We start from the raw sequence: 22568 nt of genomic DNA on the forward strand, positions 1-22568 counted from the left end.
TGCTCCTTTCATACAAGTATTTTATTAAGGGTAGAATTAAGATAAAAACAATCTAAAAAATTACTGTTTCCCTTTTATTACCTTTAACTTTTGCTTGGTCTCTTCTGAAATGCTGCCCTTTGGAGAAAGGAGGGTGGGAGTGGGTGGAGTGACAGTGATCTCAGGTGGAAATTTGGTGACAGATGAAGGTATGAAAAGCTTTGGCATGTTGGGCAGAATGCGAGTTTTTACTCGGGTGCCATCTGTCTTGTTCTGCTGACTTCCCAAAGTCTGTGAACTGGAGCTGAGTTCAGGCTTGGAACTTGAGGCTAAACAGAAAATAGTAAGGAAAAGCATGTTAGGAAGCTATCTAGGATTTCACAAAGAAGAGGGCACAGTTCATTGCTAGATATATGGCTGGCTCAAAAGGCCCTTCTTGAAGCATTGCATTAATTAAGGCTTAGAAACAGAAGAACAAAGTGCCTCAAAATTCTATAATGACAACTGGAAACCAGACATAATTTAAAAAAAATAATCTTCATGGACAGCAGAAGCTCCATTTGAGCAAGCATGACAAGTGGCAGTGTAGCAGTGACCTAGCCACATGTAGAAGGCTACTGCAAACATCATTTTCCCACTTCTTGTTTCAGATGCAATTATCTTATCTTTGCATTCTCTAACTGCCTCTCCATTCTCTAGTGCAACAAATAAAGCTACTTAGCTTTACTTATGAGTCTTAATTTCTCCCACCATCGTGTTGCTTCTTTAATTATGGAGACAGCAACTCCACAACAATTTAATAAAAACATATGTTAACACCCATTAAAATTTCCTCATTGCTATTTTCAAATCCTGCCATAAAATCCTCCTTGAGGTGCTCATGCCACTGTCTCCCACACTAGTTAGCATCATTTCCACATACTTCTCAAGTGTCTCAGTTTGTGGTCTTTCCAATGGAAGCTTGCTCAGACAGGGCTCATCTCATGAAGTAAGGAGGGATCCAGCCCTTCTCTAGCCACTATCACATTACAAAATAATATATGCACAACAATAACCAGCTTTCACATTAAAAGTGAGAATTGGTTAAAAGAGATTTCTCAATTTCTTACTAATAATGCTACTTCATATGAAGTTATGTGAATGAAAACACCGGTCTATCTCAGACTGATAATAACAGGTATTCATAGACATTAAACACAACAAATGCCAGCTTCTTGATGCTATTCTGAAAAACCACCAGCAGTTGAATTGTCTACTAAGGGATGTAAAATTGAATTGTGCATTTTCAAGTGTGCACAAGATTGTAAGAACTGCCACAGCAGATGAGGCACAGCTTTCCATCAAGGTCAGTGACCCATCTCCATGGGCAGCCAATCTTTTCAGAGCAGAGCACCAAATATGCTGCAGTAATCAGACACAGGATAAGCTCCCTTTCAACAAATAAGGAAAAACAAGATACCCCAAACATAAATATCTAGATTATGCCTGCCTGAAATACCAAGTTTTACACTTTCTCAATTAAAACACCAACTCCTATTTCTCTTGGGAAGCAGGCAGAGGAGGGGTAGAAAGCATTTACTGCAGAAATGCTGGGTTTATGTTTACTCAAACTGAGTGAACATAAGGGGGAAACAAAATCATTTCCTTCAGCTCAATATTCAAATAGTGTCATTTGAAGTGTTGTACTGCCCCACAGAAGACTCCAATTAAAAGAGGAATTCTACTTTAAAGGATGCACAAACTACAAAAGCATGATGGCCTGGTACCTTGAGCTTTTTGATTTGGCTCTGATGCCATGGTATTTAACATGCAAGTCATGCACCAAAAAGAATAACCATTAAGGGACGACAAGGCACTTTCCCAGGAAGCTGGGACATTGTCAGGAATGCCTCTACATTCTGAAATACTTGACTAGAAGGCAGGCAAAGAAACTGAGGAATATGAATCACAGCTATCCAATCCCTAGATCTGCATCTAACCTGCATGTTCAGAATTCTTTGAAGCACAGAAAGCTCCTACCTTGGGTACAAACATGTCCCAAATTTGTGCTGGTCACTGATTCCACTTGCCAGCAAACAGGCTCTGGTGAGGGTGCAACAGTTGCCATTTTCATCTGCTGACAAAGCCGTGACTCCTGCTGCTGAAATCCAAGCCCCTCCAAAGGCACTTCAAGCTCTTCTTCCTCTTTAGTAATGAAATACAATTCACAGATATTAAGAGACATCCTGATCTCTCTCCCAAGCCTTAATCCTTCTGCTGTCTAACCAACTGGTAGGATTTTTTTTTAACCCTTGCTCTATTTCTGTAACATGACTGAGTGAAATTAAGTACTGGCAAGCTAAGATGACATTACCAACTTTGTCATACTTCGTGCCATCAATTCCAACTCTTAAAAAAAGTAAATGCTAGTAAATGTCATTTAAAAAGCGGAAGAAAAAAATTCCTGTGTATGACACTTTGTGAACATCTGCAACAAAACCACATGCAACTGACCATTCCCCTTTGGAGATGTGAAGGCTGAAACACCTAGCACACGTGCAGAGCAAAATCCATCACCCTTAATGATGAGCCAGCTGTGCTCAGTGGTCCCTCTGATCTGCAACCACACATACATGATACACTGAAGTGCACCTTACTGGTAAGGAAGATTGATCACAGGAAATACCCAGTAACAGAGCCAAATCTGGTTTTTATGAAATCAGTATCAAGTTAACACTAAATTCCGACTTCTCACTGATAAGTCCACTGTATCTCTATAAATACATTAGTCTAAAATTCCCACCGTCTGCTATTCCAGAACTTGGGAATGCTTGTAACTCAGAATCCATGTATGTGTGTGTAGAATCTCTTTATTACACACCAGCTGTATCAGCTTTTCAATTAATGCAGTGTTAAAACAGTTTTCTTACACACTGAGATGCATACTGTACAGAACAGGAGTAAATTCACTGAACTGCTGCGAGCTACTGGTGCCCTTTCTGAGAAGGGCAGACTGAATCAGCAGCAAACCACTCAAGGCTATGGGCACACAAACAAGCTCTCACTCTCTGATAAAAATGAAGATACCCTTCAAAACCAGGCTAATTTGAATCACCTTGTATTCTCACAGCCTACGGTGCACACAGGCAGCTATCATGGACCAGCAGATACAACATATATTCACAGCCTAACTTGGTCTAAAATTCTTTATATGTTCATTACATCATCATTCGACATTAATTTAGGATTTTGACAGTGTGGGGCCTTGAAAAGGAATATCCATTTCAACTTTTCCTCACTGCTAAACTACTCCAACCCCTCAGGTGCTGAAAACGCTTCACCATCTTCACCAGTGTAGATAAGAACTTGGGATTTACCACACTAAGATGCTCCTGAACAAGAGTTTCACTTGTAGAAAATGCTTAAGACAACACTGCAGCTTAACAGCTTGGTAGAAGTCAGATCAATGCAGTTTGAAAGATGCAACATTTTTAAAAGGATTAGATTTTCTAGGGTTCCTGAATAATTTGTACAAGAAAAGGCTTAACAAAGCAGGCTGTAAGTTCTTTCATCCACTAATTTTCATTGGTAAAGAAAAGAACCCATCATCTAAACTTGCAGCTGATAGCCAATATAAGCCTTAGGATAAATGAGTCTGCTTGTAGAGAATTCTCCAACAGCTCCCAGAAAGGAAAGGTCACACACTACAGCACAAATCACAGGCAGCTTCTGTTCTGTGATGTTCACTCACTATCAAGCACAAAATGGAAACATCTAATGCAGAAGAATGTAGTTCTTATCCTCAGCAATCTTTTGCACATTTCTCTGTGGATACTTCAAAATACAGCATTAGAAGTAGAAAAGTAATCGTTGCATCTATACACGCATTGTATTAATAGACCGAATGAGCTTAAAAATAACACAGGAGGAAGTACTTAACTACAGGAATCTCAACTAGGAAAATCATAATTCACTATTTCCTTGTTTACGAAGCAGAGGAAGGCTGAAGGCTCATTTTGTGTATCTGCCTGCCCTTTATACCAGATACACGTATGATTTAACCACATGCTGACAAAGTACAAGAGACCATACAAAGAAGGATCAGCCCTAACGTGACCCAAAGCCAATATACGCGTATCCATTACACTGCTAGCATCTGAAGATAAGCTATAGTCTAAACCCAGAAGATGCACACACTGAAATGCTAGAAGACACTTGATCGAAAGATAGGAAGAGACATTACATCAACATTTGAAGAAAAGCAAGCTAAAAATGACTTCAGAAGATCACCCTGCAAGACAGCTAAGAAATCAACTCCTTTTTAACTTGCTCCAATGCTCCTGAATCACAGTTTTAAGTATCTAGGGTAAGTACTAACAGAATCTTTCTTATCCACTTATTAATCAAGAATACAAAACAGTAATTAATTTAGCAGATACAATACTATACAAATAATCTGCAAACCCCACAGCCTCAGCTATACTGCTGAGAACAGTTTTGTATGCACTCAACCACTGAATTACTTACTAGCTCACCATTCAGAGTAAGAGCTCTGACAATCTGTTTAACTGTAAGATACATTATTGCTTAAGGTGATTTGCTGTGCTTTAACTAAATTACGTCCCACTGACAAAAGCTGTTTTGGGCAGCCTATTTCTAGGACGATGCTACAAGACTAATAGCAGTCTATGTTCTTTTAGGAGCCATCAGTACACTCATAACGATCTTTCATCACATACTTGTTTTTATTAAGTTGTAAAGATTCAGTTTTATAGTATAGTAAAACTAGATTTAATTTGAATAAAATTATGTGTCAGCCCTTTTTCATGTAGAAGTGGCTCAAAATGAAAGAGCAGGAGTCTGGCACACCAAGTGTGTATTTCTATCACTGCACTTCTGGAAACAACACTTGTTAATATTCTATTAGGCGGTGTCTTTCAGTATATGAGAAATCAAGAATCACTGTCTGTGAATCAATCCCTTGCTCTCAGAGGTGTTAAATGCACAGTGACTGGCTTCTATTCCCTGACTGGGTCATACACTTTATTCTGTGCAATTTTTATGAGTGGCATTATTCCCAAGTTAAAGTTAATGAACAAACTATTTTTCTTTATTCTTGAAAATTACAAGAATTGGTTGCTTCTGGTGTGTATTTCATCATTTATACTATTTATACTTTAATACAGTGCACAGATATTTTATTGTATCTTTTTTCAGAAGGAAAGGGTCAAAGAGAGAAAGGTAATCAAGAAGAAATACATGGTAGGATCTCCCATTATTTGTCTAAAACAGATTTCTTAAGAGACTATCTTGGTATTTGTCTTGTGGAAGATGCTGTTACAGCCCTGAACATAATGTCCTAGTTTTTCTAATAAAAACTTTCCCCAGGGAGGTAAAGACTCCACTAACTCATGAGCCACAATATTCTGCACAAGTGCAAGAGCACAAGATTATAAGCACAGCACATTCTGAAGAAGTTCAGAAGCTCACATTCAGTATCAGTTAACAAATCTTGACAATACCCAGTATTTGTACTGCCCTGGCAGGTTTTCAAACGTAAGCTTTTCAAACCCAGTTTAAAATAAAATCAGTTTCTGAAGACATAATATGCAACAGTCACTTGTCTCCAGGCTGAAGATGGAACAGTTACTGTACTCTGGAGACCCATTTAGCACTTTCACCTTACAACACACCACACAGAAATCAAGCACAGAGAAAAAAAAAAAAACCACAGATTTGCAATGCATATTATTATTTATATTGAAAAGTCTGTCTCCAATTGAGCTGAATGACAAGTATGGGGTATTTTTAGCCTTCCCATTCCCAACAACTGTCTAAATACATATAAAATCGTACACACATAGAAAGAGGGACATCATACCTTTCAACATCTCCCTGCTTTAGTGAGGAAGAAACAAGCTGAAAACAATTCAATGCAACAACCTACTCCAGCTTTCCTCTCCAACCTCTTTCCACTTGTTGCCAGGGTAACCAGTGTTTGCAGATGCCTATAGCGGGCGCCTGGGTTCATGACTTCATCACAGTTAATATTCTCTCTCTCGGTCTCTCTTTATACAGAGAATACACTATATACATCAATCCACACATTCTGAACATACAGATTATGCAACCCCTGCAACCATTTTTATACCGAGACAATGTACATTGCTATTCTGATGCGTATAAAGTGAAAAATAACACCGTCAAAAATATTCACGTGGCAATTTGCACATGTGGAGAAAGTTTAAAAGCAGTAGTTCTGTAACCAGTAAACATTTGTTCTGCTCCCTCTGCACTGCACTGCACGCTTAAGCATTTGATTTCCTCATGTTGCCAGGTATAAGAGACATTAAAATATTTTGTAATGCTGTAATGTTAGGTGGAATTTCGAAGAAATTCTTCAGTCATGCACTAAACCAATTAGATGACAACTGAAAGATAAGCCCCGAAAATGTGACTAGCACCTGGAGAAAAACGTTTTCCAGTTTCTGACAAAAGCAGTTTGAAATATTACAGCACTGATATGTTAAAGGATACAAAAAACCCCGTACACTGCATGCACAAAACACCATTTCATTATAGGAAAAAGGAAGGAGCTGAGCTTTGAACTCCAGAACAGAATACTAACATAATTTTGAAAGCAAATGCTTGGAGAAATGAACAAGCAGCAGTTTTAAGTGCTTAAATAAAGCACTTGCACCACTTGCCTTCATCCCTCTACAAAATACCTTCCCCAGCAGTTCTGCGTGTCAAGACAAAAAGCCTGAAAACACATTACTATGATTTAGCAAATCTGTACTACCTTGTTTTCCAGCAACTCCAAAAGAGTGAGGATTGAATTCTATGTGCCTACAGACATTAGGAAATACTTATTTAACTGGTCCCAGTAACAACTGCTTTATTTTGTGTTTTTATGGCCATCCAAAGCACATGTAATTGTTCACAGAACTGTTACTCATTTATGTTCAAGGTAGATCTTATTTTTTTCACAGTGATGGAAAGGGATCTGATCTTTGCTCCCTGACAGTAATCTTACCACATTTCCAAAGAACAGTGCTAATGTGAAAACAATTAATCTTCTGTACTCCATTTGCCTCACCCTCCAGAGTGCTGGGAATTAATACAGCTTTTTTCCCCACACAGCAGTTGCAAAGGCCATGGAAAGCTTGAATTTGAAGGAACTCAGAGTTTCCTCATACACTGTGCTACTGTGTCAACAGAAAGACTGCACTGGAACACAGGTTGGTTCAGCTGAACACAGCTTAAGGATGCTGACCCAAGAAATAAGGGTGCATCGGCCCTCAAGCTGTATGTGCCATGAGCTACTATACCACAGCAGGCACTAAGACAGCTTAGTTCATCACAGATGTGGTAGGTGTAGGTGCTAACCTTTCCTTACATGTTTACTTATCTAAATTGATTCCAAATAGCCTGTCATGACTTTTTTTTTTTCTCTAAAAATCCACTACCAAGTCATAGCTGTAGAAATAAGTATTTGACTTGAAATGCCAAATTCAGGAAATTACATTCAAAGCTGACACACAGAGCCATGTGTTAAAAATTAAGTGCCAAAGTAATTTTGGAGGCGAAAAGCTGCAGAACACAAGTTCTACTGCCCCTGAAATGAAAGAAATTCAAGCAGCCTGGTGAACAGAAGTTCGTACTGTAACAGCATGGCACATTGCTATATTTATCACTGGGGTCCTGAACAGAGAGCCTACTGTACAACTATGTGAGACATACCCCAAAATGCTTCCTAATGCCGAGGTCAGCTGTCACAGAACAACATGAATGTGACTAAAACAGGTGGCTGCTCTGAAAGTGTTTCCTGGAAATAGTCCCTGGCCCATACTAATTCCTAATTAGTATGGGCCACACCAGATCCCTGTAACAGCCACGCTGGGGCCAGCCTAACAGCAGAGAGTGGAGTACCTATGTCCAAAAAACACTTCCTGCACTACCAAGCTTCCTAGAGGTGCAGAAAGCAGTTGTGCATGTTGGTAAACAAACAAAAAAGCGCTCTGAAATCAATACTTACTCTTCTTAAAACAAAACAGAACTTCCATAAAAATAAAAAAATATGGGCCTAGGTCAGAAAGACAACAGTTTGATATTCAACTACATGAACGTTCAAATGGCACTATAAAAATACAGGTACCTGATAGCTGTGTTTTAGTATCTGACTGAGCAGGCACACATCATTTGAAGAGCATCACCTAGTAGCACCTGTGGATAGTACCAGTCACTCATTTGCAGCCTACTATTTCTGAATGCTATGTACTCATTACCTCATGGAAGCTGTAAGACTTTTCCTTCTCTGTCAGTATGTTATCCTCTTTTGACCTGATAGCCAGCTAAGCACAATGCAATTAGCAAAAGCAGCTGTCAGAAACATCTCTTAAAAGAATACAATGACACCTCACAATTGCTAAGAACTTTGTAAGTAACATAATACCTGTGCAGTAAGCTTACAACTACGTCTCTCTTCAGTCTTCATTTGTGCAGGAATATATGTAAATTTTATGCTGCTGGCAGTGATCTAAAACTAGTGAAATTGAAACATACTGTAACAGTATAGCATCATTACCATGTTCTTTTACAAAAGGTCTCCAAAACCTTATTCCTTTAGTATAAGATATACATAGGCCAGTGACTTTCTGAGATCTTCTGGGGGGATCCAAGGGTGCATGGGGCTAGAGAGCCTCTTGGACTTGCCCAGGCTGCACTAAACCCCTGGCTGTGTACCAACACCTCACAGGCTACAGCTGGGAAGCTGCTGCTCCTGTCCTATTTGTTCTTACTGATCTAACATGGGTACATAAATACAGTATCAGTTTTAACTTAAAAGGATCTTCTGCACAGCACTGGATTGAACAATACTTTAGGAATCTGAAAGGTAAAGCTCAGAAATGGACATTAAGTTAAAACCCTTGTTGTGACAGCAAAGCAAATGAGCATACTTCCCACAAAGGGAAGAGAAAAAGACAGGACTGACTGGTGCTGTCTGAGCACTATGCAAAAAAGAATTAAGAAGTCATTCACAAACAGGAAACCTCCGCTGACTTTCAGCAGTGAAAGTGTTTTCAGAGGGTACCCATTGTGAAAAATAAAAGGCTTCATGAAAAGCAAGCATCAGACAAAGGAAAGTGAGAATACCAATGCCAAGGAGGCTGAAGCAGCATGAGATCAGAGACACAGAGACAGCAAACGCAGAGCTAGCTAAAGGCAGCCTGGTTGATTTCTATTAGTGACTCTGCAGTTACTAACAGGTGGATAGGAGCTTCTACCCTACCCAAAGGCATGGGGTTGCAAGTATTTCAGTAAGAGTTTTTAAAGCCTTGCAGGAATTCAACCTTGGGAACTGAGGAAAACAGCTGCCAAAACCCAGCATAAGACAACAGGGGAAATGAAGGGGAAAATGATAAATGCTGCATACAAGTAACACAAGAAAAAGAGAGCAGAACATGTGCATTGAAGAGACAACTCACATGCCAGGTGACTGCTACATGACAAGGACTCATATGAGGCCACCAAAGCCTGGCCAGTCTAATATTTTCTGTGTTTCAGGGGGTTTTGAGTCATCAGTTGAGAACAACTCTCTAAAGCATGGCTTTGTATTCAGCAGAAAAAATATGGTAAAACAGTGATTGCAATTAAGAGGGCTGAATGTTAGTACTTCCATTTTAAAGGTATCCAAAAGCTTGAACTGAAATCCAGAGTTAAAGTATTGCATTACCAACAGGGCCAAATATTTTGGACGTTTTGTGTAAGCAGGAAGTTTTCAGTCTCTCTGAATTACAGGCTTTTAAAATCCATGTTTGTCTTTAGAAATTTATGACAATCAAACACAGAAGACACTGAGATCAGTATTTGGCTAATCTCAACTAATGATGACAACCTACAATCTCCATTATTTCACTCAGAAACAGGGATTGTGGATGTCCACTCATGTCTGGATATCTAGAACTGTGAGGAATCACATTGAACCCCTGTGCCACGTACTTATAGTATGAAGATAGACACTGCAAGTGCAAAATTATAGAGCTGATATTCTTTGTAGTACTTCCTCATCCCTTGTATGAATTACCTCAGTCTTTTGAGAACTCAGTATCAACTTAAGGTGATGTACCAGTTGTTAAAAGAAACTAAGCTGCAGACTTCTGTGAAAAGATGCTCTGTACACCCAAAAGTACTCTTACAACTCCGATGCCAGTTAAAAGCCTACCAGATTACAACGCTGTAACTGAATTCTTAGGACTCGCCGCTTCAAAATACTCTTTATTTTGAACATCTGCCTTTTAGGGAGTCTGCTGCTGCCTACATAAACAATTTAACTTCATTGCTCACCACAACAGTTGTACTTGTTTTTCCACACAACTGTCCTCACTTGCATTCATTTATTATGCTTCTGAAAGTCTAGAAATTGTACAAGTTGCAATACATTTACACCACTACTTGCCCTGTTGCACTTAGCTAACAAACATCTGAAATCAAAGCAGGGTATTCACATGACTTACTGGAGTGCAACCATCCTGCACAATACAGGAGAACTGTCTTCCTTTGCTCTGAATCTGGACAGCTATATCATGACCTCAGCTTTATATTGAAATGGTTAGCCTTAATGGACAAAAATTGAATGTAGGGGAGGGAGAAGTGTTACTTTTCACTCTGGTTTTATATTCCAATTTGGTAAATAGCTGGCTTTAATCAAAACACATAACTTTAATTCCAAGTATAAAAACTTCTCTTGATATAGAAACTCAGATGTGACTGTTTTCCTGTTCATTTCTTATAAGAACCATTATTAGAGTAATGAGAGCAAAGAATACGATGTCAAGATTTGTCAGCAATTTACAACAGTAAATGCTGGAGGAGTGTGACAGGCTGGAGAAGGTTTATCTTAATTGTCCTATTTTAGTTTCCCCAGAGAAAATTTTAGGCTGAGCCACAAAGGTAACTGTCCCATGTACATTTATACCTCAGTGTAGGAAGCTCTCACGCTGAAATTACCATCATCACTTTGATGCTGGACTTCATCACGCTGTATTCTGTACCAGTTAGTCATGTACTACACAAAATATCACTAAAATATTTACATAAGAAATGAGTGGCATAGAATCAACATTGCCTGGAAAGCTATTCCTTTTTTTGGGTGAAGTCACAGAAAATGGTAACAGTTAATACTCTTTGATGTGAAATACTTGCACATGAACAAAAAGATACGGGAGGAAGTGACGAGACAAAAAAAGATGAAAACGGATTACTCTAAAAATGGGAGGAGTTTTTATAGAAACAAAGCTAATGGAAGGCAGAAGAAAAAGGGATGCAGCAGAACCAGAAGTAATTCTTTTTAGAGGAGGTAGATTCAGAGGTAGGAGAATTAAAAAGAAAAAGAAAGGACACAGCAGTAATTGGTCTCTCTCTCAGCTAGAGAAATGACCTGTCAGGTAGGTCTGAGAGCCAGAAAGCCACATCCAACACATGCGTTCAGCACTGGAATAAGAGCTCTGCAGAGAGAGCCCCTTTATCTTTAGACACAGTTTCATGGGTGTAATTCTGGCAGCTAATTCTTCCATCTCTCTCTACCAAGGCAATGTACAGCTAGCACAAAAGAACAACGAACGATATATAACTTTACAATCCTAACAAAAACTAGGCAATCAAAAGATTAAAATAAACCTTCAATCACCACAGTGTGGGTATTTGCAGAGAGGACAGCATGGCAAAAATGCTCCTGAGTTCTGTTTGAAAACCGAAAGAACGCGCAAGTTCGTATCTGCATTGTCATTCCTACCACTGGTCTCTTTAGTGAGCATACAGCAGCTTCACAGAGGATTCATTTCTTTTCTCCCGTTGTCTAGGCACAAACCCAAATTACTCCCTGTTGAACAAGCTTGCCAAGACATCTTATGACACTATGCAACTCCATTCTTTAGCTTCACAAGGACAATAACAAACATGGTTTACACATTGACTAAGCCATTCCTTTTCTTATCACTCCCTTTTCCTTTCTTCCTATCCCAAGACAATCTCTCCTGGATTTGTGAAAAAGAAAAATTCTATCATTATAAAGCAACCGCTAATATTGGATGTTAAATTCCAGTCTGTTCTCAGGAATTAGCAAACTGGGAAAAGTGATTTCTCCCTAATTTGCTCTTCACTGCTGACAAATTCAGCAGATGATGTGCATTCAGATGCTGAGGCTGATTTCATATGGAAAGAAATGAAATGCCACAAGTAGAACAGATAAAAATTTCAAAAAGTCACAGAACATCCAGACTAGATCAGAGTCTATTCATTATTAATGAACTTCATGCACCGTTAAGTCTCACAAACCTGGGCACTATCTCCGATCTGCTACTTTTCACCATACCTGTTATATATATGGTTCATTCATAACTTCATCTGGGCTTCTATGGATTTGTCTATGACATTTTGTGAGTACTGTTAGGCCCCAAGCTTGTGAACAGATGGGAGTGAGCACAGGCAGCAGCAGACACCATTTCAGACAGTGTTTCTGCTAAGGTTGCAAGAAAGTACAAGCTATATAGCAGGTGCTCTGCCACCTTATCATGCACAGTGTCCTACAAATAAGCACAACCACCTCTTCTAGGTACCTAAGGCAAGTCTGAAATTGGGTCTAATCTTACTTCATTCTCCAAAGTGGATCAGTACTGCCCTGCACAGTGACTTTGGCTACAGCAAACAAGCCAGTCTGCCATGACAGCAGTAAAGACAGCATTCTCATTTACTTCTTTCCTAATCTACACAAACTGTACAGGACCAAGTTCACAACACAGGCCTAAACAAGCCACACAATTGTGCTACAGAACAACTAACACTTGTTCAGATTCTTCAATCCTTCTCTGTAGTCTAACCTTGCATATCACCATACAAGGGCTATAAATAATATATTCCCAACATTCCAGTCCCACCAGATGCTTCTCTTCTCAAATGTGAAAATTAACAGTGATGAAAGACTAACTTTATGAACCATGTGGAATCCTGGAATTTTCACAACATTCTGTATCTCCACACACACATACAGGGCAGTGATAGCTGTGCATCTAATTATGTTAATAGGGCACTTGCGAGTCAGATGCAGGCTGTCCACCAGTTTATTTCAATTGCAATCACTTCTAACATTTTTAGAGATTTAAGGATTTTAAAGAACCAGATCCTCACCTCTGAATAAAACAGAAATGGGGTATTTTTATACTATTACAGACTAAAATCCTCTATTAAAAACATACAATTATTTTTTGGTTGCTATTCCATGATTTTGCATGCAAGTATGCAACTTCCATTACATATACAAGTATGTGACAGTGGTCACTCTTTTAATCAATCCTAGTAATCAAAATATGTATTACGTAAATGTGCCCAATTCAGGACCAAGACAAAAATCTCTATAGCCTTTTGAGTGTGGTCTAGTGATCAGAAAAAAGGACAGAATCAGAACTGAGGCACAGACGCACCATGTGGCCTTGGCAAACCCATTAGAGAGCACCAAAACATTCTGCGTCCCTGAGACTCACCATGTGCAAGATCACTTGTGCTGGGAGCAGACTCTGCATTTTGACTCCGCAGATGCTCAATGTCCCTGTGTGACTCCTGGGATGGAGGTACTGAAGATGCTGAGGAGGAGGAGGAAGAAGAGGAAGAGGTTGGTTTGGATTTGGAATGCAGATCATTCAGTCTCAGGAGATTTTCAGGAGTTGCAGTGTCTGGATTCACTGGGGTAGGATGCAGTGTGGTTGCTGTTACTGGGAAGAAGCTCTCTCTGTTCTCCTTTGTATGCTTTGGAGTCGTGGGTGCTTCTCCTGTGGCCTACACAAAACAAAAAAGGGCAGGCAGAGACAGTGAGAAAATACATGTCAGTAATTCTGCATATGCTACCTGCTTCAGTGACTGTGAGCAGTACAACTTTCTGTAGACAGAAAACACTGTCTCTAAAGTGACTATAAAATAGGTAACTATTATAAAGAAATATTTTGTCTTTACGGATTATTTTTCTGTTCTTTATGGTCTACTTAGCAAAGCAGCACTTGAATATTTGTTCATATTCATATTGACAAACGCCTGACCTGAACAAACAGATCTGCAGTGCTTTAAGAGCATTTGCAAATTATTAGAAGATATAATTCTTAGTGAATGATGTCAGAAGAAATAGAGAAAGCAGAAAAATCTATTTGCTTGCAAAATAAGTGATCATCTTAACCTCAAGTCATAAATTCCCAATAACTGCAGAACTGAATAACACTGGTGTCCAACTTGGAATAATGTTCTGGAAGATCTGCTGCCTTTGCAGAAGTAACAGTGGCACCAAAAGTGACACTCTGAAGCCAGAGCTAAGAATTTAATGCAGTATCATTGATTACACAGACAGAAGGTAGAAGGGTGACATAAATTCACCGAAGAAGGGAACAAAAGTACCCATAAATCGAGTATCTTCTCTGTATTTTTTATCAGCAATCACATCTTCTTGCCTGTGAGGCCAGAGAACACATTTATTTAATGCTCTTTATGGCCTTCATTCAACGAAGACTTACTGGACTGTAAAAGATACAGTTGAATGGAATCTTCAGCTATTTAACTCCTGTCTCATACCTCTACTGTGAAAAAACCCCTTGTTTTAACCATGGTGCTAGAGTATGAGCGTCTGAAATAGGAAATAGAGTTCTGCTGTCAAATGTAACATTAAATTGGGCCCTAATGGCCTAGATGACCAAAGATTTTTTACAATGCCAGAGGAGTCAGCAGAATTTCACTGAGAGAACAGAGTAAACCACAGCTGGAGCAAACACGTTTAAAATTCAAAGGTGGAAAACACGCAAGTACAGCTTTTTTTAAATAATTGGTGGAATGTATTTTTGAAGTTCCTGAACTTGATTAATCAATCTGCAAAGAGCAGTTGATTAAAACCTGCCAGATGCTATGCGCACACAAAACATAAAACATAGCAGCTATATTCACAACTATTATCACGTTAGAGAAAAAAAAAAAAGTCTATTCTGCCTCTGAAAGCAGGTTTCTGATGTTTAAACCATCAGTTCCAAAACTAAAGGTCTCAAGACTCACAAATGGGATCATACAAACTTAAGGGAAAGCACAGAAGAAAGCTTTAAGCCAGCAGTGAGATCACTAGAGGAAATGTCTTCAGCTGTGATTTAGAGGGAAAACCCTTCACACCCAAGCACTTCATTAACTTACATAATACATTATGTAGAACCTGACATTTTCGTGCTTGTATTATATCCAGGTTTGGGTTTTTTTTTCATCAGAAACACACGAAGGTACTACTAGTTAGGTACATACTTGTTAAAAATATAACTGCGTCTCAAACTGTATTTCTATAAAAATGCACAGCTATTTCCAGAGACAGAAAAAGGACTCTTGGAAAACAACTCAGCAAATACTTGAATGGTACTCAGAAGAAAAATGATTAGTGAGAGGAGGAGTACAGCAACACTCCTTCTGCTGGAAGGGACCTCTGCGTGTTTGTAGTCCAATTTCTGCTCAAAGCAGAGCAGACTTCAGTCAGATCAGCTTACTGAGGGCTTGTGTCCAGCTCAGTTCCAAATGTCACCAAGGATGGTGTCCTGGGTTCAGCTGTAGCAAACCACGACAGATGGAGATTCCACAACCTCTCTGGGCCCCTGCTGTAGTGCTTTACCACCTTCACAGGGAACATTTTTTTCCTGTCATTTCATCCAAATCTCTTTTGCTGCAACTTTAAATGGCACTTCTCATCTGGTTCCTTCCTCCCTGCTGAAGATGACAATTCCATACGCACACCCTCCATTAGTCTCCTGTTCTCCAGGACAAAGAAACCCAGCTCTCTCTGACTTCACTGCCATAAAGGCACATTGCTGACCTGCGTTCAACTTCTTTGTCCATAGCTCCATATCTTTTTTGGCAGAGCTGTTCCGCAGCCAGCTATGTTGCACAGAGATCACTCTGCCCCCGGCACAGGATTTTGAATCTCTCAGTGTTGAACCTTCAGCTAGCTCTTCCAGTCTTACCCAAGTTCCAGCACACTGACCATGCCCTCCAAGCTGGTGTCATGTAAACTCACTAAGGGCTCACTCCATCCCATCATCCGAAGCATCAGGGAGAATGACGCCCCAGTATAAGTTTGAGGAATGCCACTGGGAACTGGCTGCCAGGTAGAACCCCAGTGGGTGGCCAACACGTGTTTAGCCAGGCAATGGACAAGCACTGAAATAAAGAAGGCCGTCTTGAAAGTTGCATGTGATCAAGCACATAGAGAGAAAAGGTTGAGACTAAAGTTACCCCTTACTGGTATACACAGATGAAACCAAACTTCTATTTAATGTTTCTCAAAGTGAAGGTGCTGTTCTAGGGACAAGAAAAATTAGGTTTTATTTTGAACTGGTTCCTCCAGGTGAAGCTGTGGTTTGGGCAAAATATTTTGGGTTTTTTTTTGCAGAGAACCAACCTGAAGAGAATAACATTTTGTTTGCTCAAAAGAATGAAGCTGAAACTAACATGATGGTTCTGTCTCAGTAAAATCATGACTAAAAATTCTAATGCATAGTCAAAAAGTGCGCCAAAGAATGGCAACCAAAGATTTCCTTATTTATGGCTTTAAAGGAAACCTTCTACCTGTGATCAGGTGAAGGGTTGTCTAAGACTTCTGTAAAGAGACAGGTTCTTTCAGCCCAATGAAACAGAGACCTTGAAAGGAGGAAAAAACCCCAACCCAAACCCCTCTCCATGACTTTTTCTTCTCAAACAAGGGGGTGGAAGAAAAAAAGAGGAAAAACACCTGTTTTTAAAGTAAGAGTCAAAAGCATAAAAAAATCCCCACCCTTTGCTACTATGTATTCTGTACCTCATACAGCCATAAAAAGGGGGATTTAAACCTTCTTTGTATGTTTTACTGGCCCCAGAAACTGAAGAGCACCCAAAAGCTGTAAGGAGAAAATTAAGATGAGCACCACAGTAAGGCATGTGTTGCTTTCTTTCAGAGATTTTGGTTTTAGTGTAGGGGGCAAGAATTCCAGTTCAGGGCAAAGTCACTAACTACACAACTCAAGACTTATGGGGCCACATTTCATCATCCTGCCTCCAGGAAAAGACAAGGCTTTATAACACTGCATATGAGAAATAATCCCAGAAAAACTCATTACAGGAAGTCTTGGCTTTGCCAGAAGCACTTTATGTTCATCTATTTCTACTGCTGTACCAGCAGCAAGGCATAATAAAGATTATTTCCCTCAAAGATACAGTAGGGAACTGAGCAGCAGTGACAATAATCCTTTACCAGCTTTTTATGTGGTTTCTCATTAGGAGAGGGTTTTTTTTTTTAAAGTTTCTATTTTGTTGTGGCACTAAGTCAAAAGTATAGCAATTCTCCTTCCCCCTCTTTAATTCACTGCACTGTGTCAAGTGTCTGTTACCACCACTACGTTTAAAAGATGGTGGCTTTATTACAAAGTGGCTTTAGTCACAAAAAGGAAAGGAATCTTTTCTTACACTGATGAGGATGCTACTTAGAGAACAAGTGCATATAACTGAAATAAGATGAAAACTCTTATTTGCCTTCTTATCTTTCATTGTGATTACAGGTTCATCTAGTCAGGACTGGACTTCCTTCTGCATGCTTTACGAGTTACTGAAGATTATGCAGTGCTACGTCTCTCTTGACTACCATACTACCAAAGTGGATGGAACTAACATACAAGGCTTATTCATAACCAAATGACATGTCACAGAAGATGAGTAGAACAGTCCATTAGTTCCATAAATACCTGCTATCCTATTTGCTCTTCTTTAAAAAACTTAGCAAAAATGTTCTTCATTATGAAGTCTGTATAAAGCTAAAATTTAAATGAATAACTCGCATGCATGTTTGTTTGAATTGTGACTATATCCGACTTAATGCAGGTGACAAGATCAGACTCCTTATTTGTTAAAACACTGACTATTTCTGTAGACTTCTCAAAGAGTTCATTCAGCTTCTCGGAGGCTATGGACAAACCCTTCCAATGGAAGCTGGGGGATGAAGCAGTAAGGAGGGGGGGACATTGGGTGTGATGCCATTCTTCTTTCCAAGTCACTGTTACGCGTGACAGAGCCCTGCTTTCCTGGAGATGTCTGAACGCCTGCCTGTCCATGGAAAGTGGTGAACCAATTCCTTGGTTTGCTTTGCTTGCACACGCGGCTTTCGCTTTACCTATTAAACTGTCTTTATCTCAACCCACGAATTTTCTCACTTTTAGCTTTCTGATTCTCTCCCCCATCCCACCAGGGGAAGTGAATGAGCGGCTGTGTGGGGCTTAGCTGCTGGCTGAGGTTAAACCATGACATTACCATACTTATTGTTGCTTTCAAAACACAACAAACAAATCCTACAGGGACCTTCTGATACCGCTCCTAGAACAGCCCACTGCTCTGGGGGTGTGGGAAAAAGTAACAATCAGGTGTTCCACAGAAAGTGATAGTGATGGTCTTCCCAACACAAGTTTCCTGCTGAAAGATGCTAGCAGTGCACCTGTTACGTAACTTATTCTTGGGTTTTTCATTTATTCCTGTGCCTCAGTGTGGCATTCTGTGGGACTGAAGTCAGAATCCACCTAACAAAAAGATGTGCCTTTTAAAAGAATACCAGTGCATCACCACAAACCCTTGAAGCTGTCACACAACGTGGCTGCACAACACACTGGCCACTTGCCACCATACTGGCCCCACAACTTCTGTTCAATATAGTGTTTCAATTAAACTATGCCGATTCTTATTTTTTTTCCCCCAATCTCTCTGCAGCGATATTTAAAAGGAATCTCATTTGGAAGTTTTCTTCAAGGTACATTAGAACTAGCAGCAATATCCATGATCCCGATTCTAAAAAACCTTGTATTTACCAAGGTTCCAATTTTATTTCCTAAGATTACAGTTTTATATATAGAAAATAATTAAGGTTTAGATACATCTGATTGAACTGCACTTTAACCTAACAAAATCCTCCATTTACACAAATGTATGCAGGGGTGTAACGTTCTGCTCTACGCAAGCAGCTGTGTTCCAGCAATGCTCCATACATAAAAACATCATTATTGGACCAAAAGAGATAAGGCAGCAGGATGAAAACCACTGTCAGACAAAGTAAAAGATAAAAAGTGACTTTTCTTCCCTTCATGTTCACTTAATGATTGCTTTCTGCAGGAGACAGAAGGAGGAGAGCTGTTAATTATATCAAGAATACACCTCCAGGATAGAGTGAGAGGGGGATGCCATGGCAACTGGCAAATGCAACAGTGAACAAAATGGTCACCCTATGATAGGAAACCATGAAAGAGCTCATCCTTTTGTCCCCCCCCCTACCCCCACCTCCTCCTTCCCCTCCGTTCTTGTCATGTTTGCTGCATTAATAAAGCATACAGACAACTCAGGAAAAACAACTTTTTCTGTAAGCAGCCTCTGACGTCTTGATGTGCAGGAAGAAAAGACAAAAATTAGCAGCATGTGGGTGGAACAAAAAGGAGGGGAAAAAACACATGAGGTAGAAATAGAGCTGATTATTTTCTAATAATTTAATATTTTACTTAACTCCTCCCATCCCCAGGAAAGTGTCTTTGCAAAAAGGCTTTTAGCAGTTTCTTGAAGAGAACAGCTTGGTGGTTTGTTTTTGTGTGGTTTGGTTGGGTTGGTTTATTTAAGTGGGATTAGAGACAAAACTGCTCTAGACATTCAAGGCAGTTCAAACAAGTCACTCAAGTTTTCTACTTGAAGAACAAGTCACTGCAGTGCTGACTGCATTCCACAGCAGAAGGGGAAACACTCACTGAAGTGCCCTTTAGCTTCACTCACAGAGACAATTTTTCCTGTTCCAAATAAAATGTCATAATCACTGTAAGGTTCAACACAGATATTGTAACATCACTAGACTGATGCTCCAGAATCAATCTGAGCACTTTTGAGGTTGTGTGTGGTTCCAGCTGCAGACCCCATACAGCAAACCCATCATCTATGGCATCATTCCTTAAATTTCTTCAGTATGAGGCTGTGGTTTAAGGCTTCAGGACATTTTGGACTTTAGGACATCACCAATGCTGGGAACAATTAAACACCAATGGAAGGAGAATCAAGACCTCAGTTACCTGTTTTGAAACTAGAGAAGGGCAAGAAAACAGCAGCACTAAAGCACTGCCTTTCCTCAACAAATACAGCTTTTAAATTACAGAAGTAGCAAGCTTCATAAACTCAAGGATCCTGCCAGGAGCCTAAAAGGCACAGCTGATCTGCATAGCCTAGTTGTGCCTTTGTGTTTATAATAAAATGTACTTGTGTTGATTCCAGCAGCAGCTTCTTCATGAAACATCATATTTAGTTAGATCCAGCACTGAAAGCTGCTGAAGAGTTTTGACCACAGATTTAGAAAGGGAAATGAGGAGAGCACTCGGAATTTGGCACCAGCCAGCGGGAGAAGGTGATCAAGGAGGTGATACTTTGGAAGAGGCGAGTTCAAGCCAAGGGTGAAAGTGAGGATATGATCAGTCCGAATGGTGCAGGGAGAGCTTGAGGTCTGGCAGCTGGATCAGGAAACAGTGGTTGAAAATTTCTCTCTCACTCTTCAGGGATGGAAGTGGTCCCAGAGCAAGGGTTTTTTTGGCTAAGGCAGCAGTGAGTCTTAAATAACTCGGCAATGTTGAAATAGCCCCTTCTCATGACATTTAGATGATATACTATACTGTGAAGAGCCAATAGGAATTTCAGCTGCTACAACACTACCCATTATGAGGACTTTCTACATACAGTCCCATATTCTCAAGGGTCAACACACAGGACTAGAGACTTAATGGCATTCTGGAACTTTGCCCCTGAACACTCTTGTATTTTTAGAGATGTTAAGTCCAGCCCTGTGTACAATGTTGATGCCTGCAATGTTTTAAGCTATTTGTTCTATTCAGTTCTCAGGATTGGCAATCCACAATATATCCTAACACAACCACAAAGTTTTACCTGTCCTCGTAAAGCTACCTGTCATGACAGTTTCAATACTGGTGAAAGCTGTAATTTTAGTATTAATGCACACAAAACTAAGTCCTCAATAATAAAAATAGCTTTTTGAATTGCAAGTCAAGAAAAGAAAGATGTGTTTCAGACTGAAGTATCTCCACATGCATTAATAGAATGTTCTGTGCACTACGAAGCTTCATCCTAGCTTGTGCTGCAGTAACTTTCTCAGGGTGACACGTCCTTAACAGTATCACAGACATCATCATTATGTATAAAATGAAGACTGTAATGTGACCAATTTTAGGCAGACAGAGAAAAGGTGTATTAGAAATTCTCCAATTATCTAGCAGCCTCACAACTGCTTTCTGCCAGCACACCCCCTCCTTAGTCCTTAGGACTACAGATTTAAGTACAATGCCACATCAAGGTCAAACTAGTCTGCCTCTTAATCTTTCACTCTCCCTCAACAAGCTCTTGGTATTCCATTTCCAGGGGCCATTAATTTCGCATGAAAATCATAGCTGGCAAGACTAAAAATATATCTTATAACTCAGAGCAATAGCTGACTGCTTTCAGGATCTCTGCAGATCTTTTTGATAACATTCTCAGATTGAGAAAATCGAAGAGAAGAATAAGCATCCTTCAAAATGCTGCTTGACCACAAAGTGAATTATCTCTAGTATAACTTCAGTACTTAACTACTATTAACATAGTGACCATTACTGGATAGCAGTCGCAGCCTATTAAATATGTATGTATCAAAAATGTGGCTCACATCTACAATGGAAAAGAACAGAAAGAGGAAGAATGACTTTCAGCCACACCTATTCTCCAGTCTGGTGTACTGCGCAGCCACTCAAATACCTGGGCCAGTACAGAGGAATGTATACCGTGACAGAGGAAGAGCAGCCACCAAGAAAGCAGGCTTACTTCCAGCAGCAGTTCTCACTTGAAAATGCTGATTTAACTATGCTATGTTCTTATACTATGACTCACTGTCATGTCTTCTAGAGGTATTACTTTGAACAATGACAAAACAATTCTGAAAACTCCAACACCATCACAACTCATAAATCCAACCTGAACTACTTTCTTTCCTCCCTCAGTTACAAAAAGCCCATCAGATGAGATGGGCTACTGTTCTCCCACCTTTTCCAGCTGCAGGACTACTCATTTCATGACTTGAAATCCTAGCATAAGCAATTGCCTTTGAAGTCACAACCCCACTCATTACTGGTGGTCATACAGCCTTCTTTGGAAGCTGCTACATTCTGAACTAAATTTAAGTAGTCTCTGGAACTTCAGTCTCTTGCTTTTAAAAACAGTGCAATAGGCTGAAGGGTCAACAGGCTATACTAGAGAATGTGAATATTTGAGAAGCTATTTTGTTAAATCCTCAGTCTACATTAGTCATAAGACCAACTCAGTGACTTCAACAAGGGCAGCTGTATCTGCAAGAAGCAGCATAACAAAATTCTCTGAAGAGCTGATGATTATACTGCTGTAACAAATCAAATGGCATTTATTTTCAAAGTGTTCACTGGGCAATCTTCTGTACCACTGAAAACTGACCAGACAATATTGCCCTTGTCCTCTTAACTCTGAGTATGCAGTCACCTTTTAAAACT

General features: G+C 39.7%; 1 protein-coding gene across 8 annotated transcripts in view; it reads right to left on the reverse strand.

The window, feature by feature from the left end:
* Positions 1-22568, reverse strand: part of CABIN1 (calcineurin binding protein 1) — a 109447-nt gene that overhangs the window by 1769 nt on the left and 85110 nt on the right. For 7 of the 8 annotated variants that reach the window (XM_062631357.1, XM_062631355.1, XM_062631356.1 and 4 more), the window contains 3 exons: positions 13497-13788; positions 1999-2163; positions 82-308 (listed from right to left, as the gene is read on the reverse strand). In XM_062631357.1, the coding sequence (XP_062487341.1) occupies positions 82-308; positions 1999-2163; positions 13497-13788 (684 nt within the window). The remainder of the gene's footprint in view (positions 1-81; positions 309-1998; positions 2164-13496; positions 13789-22568) is intronic. The other variant, XM_062631358.1, reaches the window with a different exon arrangement.

The sequence above is a fragment of the Pezoporus occidentalis genome, unplaced genomic scaffold (assembly GCF_034315485.1).
Source record: "Pezoporus occidentalis ecotype Australia unplaced genomic scaffold, CSIRO_AGI_Poc_V1 ctg37, whole genome shotgun sequence".
In the NCBI taxonomy this organism is placed as follows: domain Eukaryota; kingdom Metazoa; phylum Chordata; class Aves; order Psittaciformes; family Psittacidae; genus Pezoporus; species Pezoporus occidentalis.